General features: G+C 38.6%; 1 protein-coding gene across 3 annotated transcripts in view; it reads right to left on the reverse strand.

Annotated features, from left to right (window-relative positions):
- Window positions 1-3,301: 3,301 nt before the first annotated feature.
- The window catches only part of nup35 (nucleoporin 35), a 41,215-nt gene continuing 31,534 nt past the window's right edge, over window positions 3,302-12,982 (reverse strand). For all 3 annotated transcript variants that reach the window (XM_039757726.1, XM_039757725.1, XM_039757724.1), the window contains exon 9: window positions 3,302-5,414. In XM_039757726.1, the coding sequence (XP_039613660.1) occupies window positions 5,337-5,414 (78 nt within the window). In that variant the 3' untranslated portion in view covers window positions 3,302-5,336. The remainder of the gene's footprint in view (window positions 5,415-12,982) is intronic.

The raw sequence follows: 12,982 nt of genomic DNA on the forward strand, positions 1-12,982 counted from the left end.
CTCCTGCTGCTACCAAATAAGCGCAACACTAAAGTACACAGATTCTTCAATTCTTGCTGTTGGCATCCACTGCACAGCACTCTGGGAAATATCATTAAAGGGCCAAGGCTCACATATTACACACAAAATACACATGTGCACATTTTGTGTTTGAATGTTTGAAAACTGTTTAGAATGCCAGTAAAACAGTTCTCATTAAATCCATACAGATAGAGCGATTGATCCAGCATACCACCCACTACTAGAATCAGCACTACATACTGGTAATGGACAATTCATGGACGATTCATTCTTTTTGTATGACTCTTTTCAGTGAATCAAGGGAATTGTTTTGTACTTGCTGTAATCGTGCTAAGTGTGGTGCTGTAAGCCACTTTCATTTAGATGTTTAAAGAGCATGTGCAGGGACCACCCATCTGTTTTATAGTTTCAAGTCAGAACTAAATCTTCATCGACAAATGAAAACTCTATCAATGATGATTGTCTTTCATCATACAAAAATACAGTAATAATACACTTCTATTCAAATGTATCGATTGTTTTGTAATAAGTGTTACGGAAATTGCTTTAAAAGGAATATATACCCGTAAACATAAAATTAAACTTCTAGGTTTCTGCCTCTTTGGACATTCAACAAAATTTCCACACAAGACTTAAGCTACTCTAACAATTATTTGCTTTCTCCATTTGCGCACTTTTTAACAGGTCATTGAATGCACAGAGCGTATATCATTTACAGATTCCTTTTGAGTTCCAACCGAATTATTACCCGAGAATGAGTCACGTGATTCTCATTCGTGAACAAATCTCATGATTTTTGTTCATTTGATTTGTGAATGAATCAATAACCGAGAATGTGTCACGTGATTCTCCTCAATTCGTTTTGTGAACAAATCGCACAATTCTTGTTCATTTTGTTTTGGAACAAGTCACATTAATCTTGTTGATTTTATTTGCGAATAAATCATTACCCAAGAAAGAGAAAAACAATTCTCATTCATCTTGTGTGAACTGGTTTATAATCCAAAAACAAGTTGCACAATTTTTTAAATACTTGTTATTTTCACATAACTTCTTACCTTTAACTACTGTATGTCAAGAACTATGTCAAGAGGTTTACTTACCTCGGCAGCAACATTCACATCTCTGGTGACTCTTCCTATGAGGTCATTAGACGGATTGGGAGAACATGGAGGGATCATGAGGTCGCAGGAAAGGGGTGTGTGGCATTCCTGTTATCTCTGCAAAAGGACAGAGGACCAAGTCTTTAGAGTCCAGAGACTCCCTGTCATTCTATATTGTTGCGAGACATGGACACTATCCAGTGACCCGAGATGAAGACTGGACTCCTTCAGCACTGTGTCTCTTCAGAGAATCCTTGTGTAGCACTGGTTTGACTTTGTGTCACTCATGGAGTCCCGAATGAGACATATGACCTGCCATTGTAAGGGAGCGTCAGTTACTGCACTACGGCCATGTGGTGCAATTCTCCGAGGGTGATCCAGCTCTCAGGATTCTCATTGTTGAAGACCCGAGCAGCTGGACCAGGCCAAGGGGATGCCCACATAACACCTGGTAGAGGCAGGTAGTTGTTTCTATAGAATGGGACTGGATGGTATGTCTGCCTGGGGGGGCTGCCAACCCAAGCGGTTTCGGGGTGTGGTGGGTGCAGCTCCCCAACCTGATCTGACATAACATCTCAAATGTGTGATTTTTTTTCTTTGATTATTGAAACAGGGTAATGTCATATGAATCATCTTCATATTAAATACACTGTATAATTAATAACATACATTGTCATGCTTGTGTGCTCAGAGAACATCGGTAGAGTTTTACTGATAGGCACAATTCCACCTCAAACCACGGTATGGCATTGTTTACTTGCATCTCTCCTGTTGTGTCCTCAGATCTATCAACCCTAGTCACTTCCCCTCATTGTCCCCATTAGCCTCAAACCCCAAAATTTCCATTAAATGTATGCATCAGCAGCCAATCCTATAAATGAATCAAAGGCCTCCAAGAGGCCTAATCAGCACCTCATAGCTGGCAGATACCTCACTAGCCCTAAGGTATACACCTTAAAGTAATATAAAATACATAATTATAATGTTATTATTCTTGTTGTGTAATAATAAAATACTTAAGTACAAACCAGTGTGTTTCTTTGTGCCGGTCCCAAGCCTGGATAAACGGAGAGGGATATGTCAATAAGGGCATCCAGTGTAATATTTTTCCAAATCAATATACAGAGAACAACAAGTTTTCCATACCAGATAGGTTGAGCCCCGAGTTAACAGCAGCCTTCACCAGTACTGTAAGCCAACAAGTTGAAATTAAGCTACTGTTGGCCAAAGGAGAAGAAGGGAGAGGTGTGTCCAGAGGAAAGGGGAGAGGAGGAAGGTAAAGAGAGTGGAACTGCAAGGACCGATACACCCCCCCCTTTACTTTTACATTCCCCTACACAGTTAGGGTGCCAGAACAGGCAGGAGAAAAAGTTACATATTTATGTAATATAGATAATATGCCAAAGAATTAAGTTCTATCTAAAGTGTAGGCAAAGTACAACGAATCTAACAAACAAAATCAACCTGATATTAGAGTACCCAGTGGATTGTCATTTTATCGATTACTGTCTGGTCCAGTGTGACCTCTCTGAATACACTCACCATTCTCTTCCAGGGATGGAAAATGACAAACATTTCTAGTTACCCCTGTCTTTAGTGCACCTTCCTTGATGTACCTTCCAGACCAATGGGATATCAAAGTGCAAAGTGACTCACTACTTTAATCCATTGTTGTTTCAGCACAACTCGGCTCCATTCCATTCTTAGCCAGATTCCCCATTCATCTCTGCACACCTGTATTGCCCCAGACAAGCTGTCCATTCACTTTCTTATATTTTTATCATCTTTAGTTTAGCCTTTAATAGTATCTAAAGTATTTAAGTACACATTTTTATCATAATATTACACTGTCCTCATGACAGAAGCCCAATGACATCACTTCCACTAGCAAGTAGTATATGTGGACTGGCAGAGTTAAGGAGAGACTCTGTGGGACAGTTTAGTCAAAATGCTGGCCTGTGTCTTCTTGCATTTTTGAAGGCCTCACACCCATTTTGCCCTTTTGAAGACTCCATTTCATTCAACAAATATAATAACAATGATTACATGTATTAACAAAACACGATTACCTTAATACAAAGCACTAAAAACAATGATTAACACTAAGGAGACAACTGACTAAATGAAAAATAGAATATTACAAGGAAAGAAACAATAAGGAATGGTCCATACAGTACTGTCATGTAAATTACACTTTAGCGATATTGCAGGAAGTCACTTGAAGATTTTACAACTGAATTAATTGTACTGTGCAATAAAATAGAATTAAGTACACTAACTTATACTTAGTACACACAAATGTAGAGTAAAAAAACAATCAGAAAATTGAATCATGTGATTACAATTTGATTTGAATCTAAACACATTGGGTCAATTGAAGCAAACAAGCTGCATAGACAGACAGGTAACAGGGACGGCTTAATGGTTCTGGTTCCTCTTGACGTTTGGCTTTGGTTGGGCAATTCGAGGACAGTATAAAAGATGTCTCAAAGGCACTCCAGAATTATCTTAGCTGTACTGTATGCTTCTGGTCAGCGTCGAGGTAAAAGCTGAACTGAAGCCCCTGTCTGCGGCGGAATGCACTCTGGAGCAGATTTTCTTTAAGAACCTCACTGTGCTTGATTGAATTTATTCTTCCCTCCATCCCGACCAGTTTCCCTGTGCCTTTCGCAGAGAAGCACTCCATGGCACGATACTGCTACCAGCACCACACAGTAACATAGGGATGGTATTAGGCAGGTGATGAGCAGTGACCTGGGAATTGTAATGTTTCTTTATCAATGAGGTATGGTGAAATCCCTCATATGATAACACCTAACCACTTTTCAATAACCAACCATCACATGTTAAGTTGGGCAAAGGGGCTCTGATAACAGTCATGCTGTTAGAAATTTCAATAACAGACAATTAATTTCAATAACCGTTACCACATTCAGACACGGAAGTCAACTTTCACTTCACCACTTTATTATAAAGTATACAAAGCAAGATAGGAGACAATCTGACACCATATGCATAACCATAAATTAAAGAAATAAAGAGCTGAGATCTCATAAATTGTTCTATAATAAAAAAGACAAACCAAGAGCCTACTTTCTTTTTAAAAATGTGCTTAAATCAGTCTGCTTGGCAGAGAGTATAAAATGACACTGTTCATGAGCATCTTCTAGTTTTAGTACGTGTCACAACCAAAACTGTATTACTGTCAAGGTCATCTCATAAGACCCACCAACTCCATCTATTTGTGCCACACTTCCATTTTAAGCATAATGCGTTTAAGATTTATAATGACGGGCAACCAAGATATTTTTTGCAAAAATGCAATTTCACAGCCTGTCAGTCTGTCAACAGAATGTCACACTAGGAAGTATTTTTTGCAAAGCATTAAACCAACAATCAATTTTCTCTTGATCACAGCAAAAACCAACACAGTCAAATGATACATGCTCCTTCAGACACATTTTTAAAGGGGATTAAAAATATGAACTTGTGACCAACGTCAATATGGCCTGCACCACTTGCCTCCTTTTCTTTTCCACTGCTTTTTGAGGTCTGACTACACAGATGCAACTGTATTTATGAAGATACTCCGTAAAAACTTTGCGTGCCTGGTTATATAAATATACCAATGGAAATTTCTTCTTTATGGGCCAAAGCTTGTGCTGCACAATAGTCTGACTAAGAGTCTGATGGGTTGTAGATGCCCCATATATTTAAAACACGAAGCAACGCCAAGAAAGTCTGCTCGTTATCAAGGGTCAGTAAACATTCTGGAGATGTCAAATTTCCCCCCACATAAAAAGGACATGGAGAGACAGAAAATGGTGTAAAGTGCTTTCCTCAAACCTTTGAATTGTTCAGAGGAGGCATTTAAATGAATTCATATATGGGAGCAAAGTGTTGCTTTATGATATAGCCATCCTTGTTTATATTTTAATGTGGTCCTTTGTTAAAAATAAATAAAAAGACATCATCATGTACTCTCTAACTGCTCCACCACCCAAAGTTACTGCGTTACCATTAAGTGTTTTACCTTTGTTGAATAACCCAAGAAGCTATCTACATGTCATTGGTAACAAAATGCATAATTTTGGCAGAAACGTCATTAGTGAGTAATGGTTATATAACTAACCAGTTCACACAGTACCAGTAAAGCCAGTTAGGCTAATGTACTGTTTATCACTTTATTTCAGGAGTGCAGCAGAAAAATCGCTACCAGCCAAACATAAACTCCATTGCTTTTGAAACAAGACTCTCATCTTTTCTTGGTGTCTGTCGGTCAGAAACAACCTAGAAAACAAAAGAAGAAAAATAAATAAATAAAATAGTTCTCCGGAATCATTTTCAGTTTGTTACAGAGTTTATTAGCAAAACACATGCAGAACGCGGTTATAATCTGTGTTAAGACACCTACCAAATTAAGACTCAATTTCTGAAACTTTAATAAAATTGTGTTTCTACTTTTATTTGATGGTGGCATTTGTCAGCACACTGCCATTCTGTTATAGTTTCATGGGAGCAGATTTTTGTTTATGGATTTTATGGAAATTGTGCTCTGTTGACATGCTCTCTGAGTTTATGGAGCTATGAATTGTGACTTTCACCCTCTCACTTCAGTGCATTCACATGAAAATTTGACCATTTGGAGAAACGCAATGCTGGTATGTTTTTCATGAAAGTAAAGAGCTAATGAAAACTTAGCAAATGTGTATCACTTGAGTCTGAATTTAATTCAACTACACAAATGGCATTTCTGTCATTTATACAAGTGATTGGTAAACTGAATATTTGTTTAATATCTAGCTTGAATCACCAACTAACTAATACAACTTTTCGAATGTATATATTAATAGAAATGCTCAGGACACTCCAAAAAAGGAGCGATCCCAGTCCCAACCAACATCAATTATTTGTAGAGAGTGTTAGAGAGCAGGTGGGTATAGGATTGTGGAGCAGAGCAGGGAGGCAGGCAGGGGGGAACGAAGAGGCTGTGAAACCGTGTTTTTGGGGAGTTTTCCATTATTTGCCTCAGATTTGCTTTGGTACCGGTACTATGGTCCCGAAAGCTGGTTTTGATACCAAATTTAAAATTTTAGTACTGATCCAACACTAGCATGTTATTTGCTCATTGGAAAGGGGATCATGATCAGAGTGCAAAACTCTTGTTAATAAACGAGTACATGTTAGCCCCACTATTCTTGTTGGGTGGAGTATCGCAGGGATCCGTTCTTGGGCGAGTGTGATTTTCCTTGTACATTCTTCCTTTAGTTTGAATTAAGTTCTTTTAAAGATTTTATATCACATTTATGCTGAAGATATTCAACTTTCATGCTCTTTTAAATCACAACACCACCATAAGTTATCTGCCCTGGTCAAATGCCTGAGTGAAATGAATAAATGGCTATTACTTTTTTTACAGCTCAATTCTATAAAAACTGATGTTTTAATTATTGCCCCATTAAATCTGCTTGCAGAGAGGAGTCTCAGGTTAGCGGCTGTTTCACCCAACTTTAAAACTTGTGTCCGGAACCTGGGTATTATGTTTGACCAGTCTTTAAACCCTGATGTTCAATTTTAGGTCCTTGTATTGCGCTTGCTTTTATCATCAATTGAGGATATTAGCAAAGCAAAGAGCAATGGTATCAATTGTTCAAATGATGACATTAATGCACTTTTTTCCCCTCACGCCTTGATTATTGTAATTCTTTATTTACATGTTTAAAGACGACGTGGCAGCTGCATCTTCAGTCTATTCAGAATGCTGCCACTTGATTGTTAACGAGCTCCAGTAAGTGGTCTCACACTACTCAGATTTCATATTCGCTTTATTGGCTTCTGGTGGAATTTAGAATATGCTTTAAAAATTTTAGCAAATCACCTGTAGAGCTCTGCACGATCAAACACCGTAATATTTTCACGTTTCTTACAACATTATATCAACAGTTGCCCAGTTAGGTCATTTAACCACAGCCTTCTTATTGTTCTACGTACTTGGCTACAGATTCGTGGGGGATCGGGCTTTTCAGTCTGTTGTACAGATATGGTGGAATAACCTTCCTTGTGCTTTATGGGCTGCTGATACATTTCATACATTTAAAAAGCAGTTTAAGAAGTGCCTTTATAGGCTAGCATTTCTTAGCTCTTCTGTTTAATGTTCAATTGTTAAATTGGTTAGTTTAAATGTATTTTTTACTGTTTTTTTTTTAATAGTTTTCTATGGTGAACAGCACTTTGTAACTGTTTGTAAAAAGCGCTTGATAAATAATTTTTTTTTATTTTTTTGCTCAATTGGTGCAGCCCCAACCAGGACACTATAGACTGCAACGCTCTATAGAGAATGGTGCGGTCAGCTGAAGATATAACTGGGAGTGCCCTCTCTAACATCTAGTACATTTACACCAAGAAATGTCACACCAGGGCAAAGGAAATTATCAGTAATACAAGCCATTCCAACAATGGACTCTCCTCTGTGCCGTGGTCAGCTTCGACATTACAGCTGTTTGAAGACCAATTTAGAGAGACTGAGGAGGAGCTATGGTACAGTCCACCGGCATCTCTAATAAGAAAAAATTACTAGAAGTTCACAATGCCCTATTAACTCTACATGAAGGGATTTTTTTTATTATCACATATTTTAAAATTCTATTAATGACTTTAATTGATATTTATAATGTCATGTATTATTGTTATTGCCCTTTTATATGCTTCTGAGATGAAGTTATTGGAGTTTAGTAAGAAAGAATTTCACTACATATTTTATGTAAAATTTGTATATAACAAATAAAATTCAATTTGAATTACATGAAATTTTAATTACAAAAATGTAAACACTCAGAGAAACAACTCAAAAATTTCAATGGCAACCCATTATCAATACGGTCTTCAAACACCACCATTATTGTGAAGAAACAACTTTCACTTGAAAAACGGCAGACTTCTCCTTTAAATACATTTGTTCTCAAATATCTTAATGGCTTGTTGTTTGTAATACCTCATGTTTAGATGTTACTAATTTTTAACATATACAGAGCATCCAGAAAGTATTCACAACGCATCACTTTTTCCACATTTTGTTATGTTACAGCCTTATTCCAAAATGGATTAAATTATTTTTTTTCCTCAGAATTCTACACACAACACCCCATAATGCCAACGTGAAAAAAGTTTACTTGAGATTTTTGCAAATTTATTTAAAAAAAAAAAAACTGAGAAAGCACATGTACATAAGTATTCACAGCCTTTGCCATGAAGCTCCAAATTGAGCTCAGGTGCATCCTGTTTCCCCTGATCATCCTTGAGATGTTTAATTGGAGTCCACCTGTGGTCAATTCAGTGGATTGGACATGATTTGGAAAGGCACACACCTGTCTATAGAAGGTCCCATAGTTGACAGTTCATGTCAGAGCACAAACCAAGCATGAAGTCAAAGGAATTGTCTGTAGACCTCTGACAGGATTGTTTTGAGGCACAAATCTCGGGAAGGTTACAGAAACATTTCTGCTGCTTTGAAGGTCCCAATGAGCACAGTGGCCTCCATCATCCGTAAATGGAAGAAGTTCGAAACCACCAGGACTCTTCCTAGAGCTGGCCGGCCATCTAAACTGAGCGATCGGGGGAGAAGGGCCTTAGTCAGGTAGGTGACCAAGAACCCGATGGTCACTCTGTCAGAGCTCCAGAGGTCCTCTGTGGAGAGAGAAGAACCTTCCAGAAGGACAACCATCTCTGCAGCAATCCACCAATCAGGCCTGTATGGTAGAGTGGCCGGACGGAAGTCACTCCTTAGTAAAAGGCACATGGCAGCCCACCTGGAGTTTGCCAAAAGGCCCCTGAAGGACTCTCAGACCATGAGAAACAAAATTGTCTGGTCTGATGAGACAAAGATTAAACTCTTTGGTGTGAATGCCAGGCGTCACGTTTGGAGGAAACCAGGCACCGCTCATCACCAGGCCAATACCATCCCTACAGTGAAGCATGGTGGTGGCAGCATCATGCTGTGGGGATGTTTTTCAGCAGCAGGAACTGGGAGAATAGTCAGGATAAAGGGAAAGATATTAAAAGGGCTGTGCACCAACGCTTCCCATCCATCCTGATGGAACTTGAGAGGTGCTGCAAAGAGGAATGGGTGAAACTGGCCAAGGATAGGTGTGCCAAGCTTGTGGCATCATATTCAAAAAGACTTGTGGCTGGAATTGCTGCCAAAGGTGCATCAACAAAGTATTGAGCAAAGGCTGTGAATACTTATGTACATGTGCTTTCTCAGTTTTTTATTTTTAATAAATTTGCAAAAACCTCAAGTAAACTTTTTTCACGTTGTCATTATGGGGTGCTGTGTGTAGAATTCTGAGGAAAAAAATTAATTTAATCCATTTTGGAATAAGGCTGTGACATAACAAAATGTGGAAAAAGTGATGAGCTGTGAATACTTTCTGGATGGTCTGTATTAACAAACTCAAAGTTTTTTTCACATTTCTGTTTCACCTCATTGTGTTTTCAGAAGATTAAAAATGGAGACAAGATATCTGGCAGTCAAAGCAATACAAATATACATATTTATACGGGTGCATCTTAATAAATTAGAATATCAAAAAGTTAAATTATTTTAGTAATTCAATTCAAAAAGTGAAACTCCTATATTATATAGATTCATTACACACTGAGTGATACATTTCAAGTGTTTATTTCTTTTCATTTTGCTGATTATAGCTTATAGCTAATGAAAACACAAAATTCAGTATCTCAAAAAAGTAGAATATTGTGAAAAGGTTCAATATTGTAGACTCTTGGTGTCCCAATCCACTCAGCTATTTAACCCAAAACACCTGCAAAGGTGTCCTAAGCCTTTAAACGGTCTCTCCGTCTGTTTCAGTAGGCCACATAATCAAGGGACAAGACTGCTGACTTGACAGTTGTCCAGAAGACAGTCATTGAGACCGTCCATCCACAAGGTGGGGTAGCCATAAAAGGTCATTACTAAAGAAGCTGGCTTTTTACAGAGTGCTGTATCTAAACATATTAATGGAAAGTTGAGTGGAAGGAAAAAATGTGGCAGAAAAAGGTGCATAAGCACCTTCAAAGAGTGGACTGCGGCTGGAGTCAGCACTTCAAGATCCACCACACCCAGACTTATCAGGGACGAGGGCTACAACTGTCGCATTCCTTGTGTCAAGCCACTCCTGAACCAGAGACAACGTCAGTTGCATTTTACCTGGGCTAAGGAGAAAACGGACTGGACTGTTGCTCAGTGGTCCAAAGTCCTCTTTTCAGATGAAAGTCAATTTTGCATTTCATTTGGAAATCAAGGTCTCAGAGTCTGGAGGAAGAGAGGAGAGGCATGGAATCCAAGCTGCTTGAGGTCCAGTGTGAAGTTTCCACAGTCAGTGATGATTTGGGGAGCCACATCATCTGCTGGTGTTGGTGCACTATGTTTCATCAAGTCCAAAGTCAGCACAGCCAGACCTCTACCAGGAAATCTGAGAGCACTTCATGCTTCCCTCTGCTGACAAGTTTTATGGAGATGTGGATTTCATTTTCCAGCAGGAATTGGCACCTGCCCACATACCAAAAGTATCAATAAATGGTTTAATGACCATGGTATGTATCACTGTGCTTGATTGGCCAAGTAAACTCACCTGGCCTAAACCCAATAGAGAATCTATGGGGTATTGCCAAGAGGAAGATGAGAGACATCAGACCCAACAAAGCAGACAAGCTGAAGGCCGCGATCAAAGCATTCTGTGCTTCCTTAACACCTAAGCTGTGCCACGCCACACTGATGTAGTAATTCATGCCAAAGGAGCACCGACCAAGTACTGTGCGTACATGGACATACTTTTCAGTAGGCCAACATTTCTGCATTAAAAATATTTTTTTTATTGGTCCTGTGTAATATTTTAATTTTCTGGGATACTAAATTTTGAGTTATTAGTGATAGGAAAATTGATTTTATTGTACTAAGTGAAACGTGGCTTAGCTCTGATGGCGCGGCTATTTTAATTGAATCTGTGCCTCTGAATTAAAGCTTTGCTCATGCGGATTGCAAGGTAAGAAAGGCGGCAGTTTAGCAAACATTTACACGAGCCGGTTAAACTGTAAAGATGTCAGTTTTGGTAAATTCAAGTCCTTTGAGTATCTTGCTGTTGTTATTCATGAAGTTTCTCAGTTTCTAGTATTATCAGTGTATAGACCTCCTAAATACAATACATCTTTCTTTGAGGAATTCTCAGACTTGGGGTCAATTATAATTACAAACTATGGCACGTTCCTAATAGTTGGTGACTTTAACTTTAATATCGATAATCAGTGTGACCCGAAAGTAAAAGATTTCATGAACCTCCTGGACTCATGATTTGAGACAGTTCGCTAATCAGCCTACACACAAAGCAGGTCACACGTCAGACTTAGTAATTACTAAAGGACTAAAAGTTGATGTAAAGCAGGTCATTGATATTGGTCTATCAGACCATTTTCTCTTACTATTTAATATAGAAATAATGATAGAAAATATTCACGAGAAGCATATTGTTAAAAAAACGCTTCTTTGATTTATCGGCAGCTTCAAAGTTTACAAACATTCTAAGTAACCAGTCCATTTGTAGTGCTAACTACAATAGCGAGGATAATGTACAACCCCAAATCAGAAAAAGTTGGGACAGTGTGGAAAATGTGAATAAAAAAATAAAGCAATAATTTACAAATTTCCCTTAACTCTTATTTCATTGCAGACAGTATGAACACAAGATAATTCATGTTTTTTTTTGGTCAACATCATTTGATTTGTAAATAAACATCCATTCTTGCCATTCAGGCTTGCAACACATTCCAAAAAAAGTTGGGATGGGGGCAATTATGGGGTAGTAATGAGGTATAACAACTAAATAATGATGTGAGTTGAAACTGGTGATGTTAACAGGTGATTGCAATCATGATTCGGTACAAAAGCAGCATCGAAGAAAGGCCTACTCCTTTAGGAGCAAAGATGGGCAGAGGATCACCAGTTTGCCACCAAGTGCGGGCAAAAATCTTTGAAATGAAGAAAAACGTTTCTCAAAGACAGGAAGAGATTTGGGCATTTCTCCCTCTACAGTGCATAACATAGTGAAAAGAATCAGGGAATCTGGAGAAATTACCGTGCGCAAGGGCGCAAGCCTAAACCTAATGGCCGTGACCTCCGAGCTCTCAGACGCCACTGCATTAAAAAACGTCATTCATCAATAAATTATATAACTGTGTGGGCTCAGGACTACTTCAGAAAGTCACTCTCAAGCACTACAGTACGTAGTTACATTAGGAAATGCCAGCTAAAACTGTACTGTGCCAAAAGGAAGCCCTACGTAAATAGTGTCCAGAAGCACCGTCGACTTCTCTGGGCTCGGAGGCATCTGGGATGGTCCATTGTGCAGTGGAAACGTGTACTGTGGTCAGACGAATCGGTTTTTCACATCTTTTTTGGAATAAATGGACACGAAAAGAAAATCCGAGCATATTCCTCTGGTTTTGAGGTCGCTACATTGGTTACCTGTGTCATTCAGAATCAACTTTAAAATACTGCTTGTGGTTTACAAAGCCTTAAATAATCTCGCTCCATCTTATATTTCGGAATGTCTGACACCTTACACACCAAATCGTAACCTTAGATCATCAAATGAGTGTCAGCTTAGAATTCCAAGAGCTAAACTTATAAGAAGTGGTGAGGCGGGCAGCCATCTGCTGTTATGCACCTCAAATCTGGAATAGCCTGCCAATAGGAATTCGCCAGACTGATACAGTGGCGCACTTTAAAACACTGCTGAAAACACATTATTTTAACATGGCTTTCTCATAGCTTTATTTTAGATTAATCCTGATGCTCTGTATATTCA

Source organism: Polypterus senegalus, chromosome 6 (genome assembly GCF_016835505.1).
Source record: "Polypterus senegalus isolate Bchr_013 chromosome 6, ASM1683550v1, whole genome shotgun sequence".
Taxonomy (NCBI): Eukaryota; Metazoa; Chordata; class Cladistia; order Polypteriformes; family Polypteridae; genus Polypterus; species Polypterus senegalus.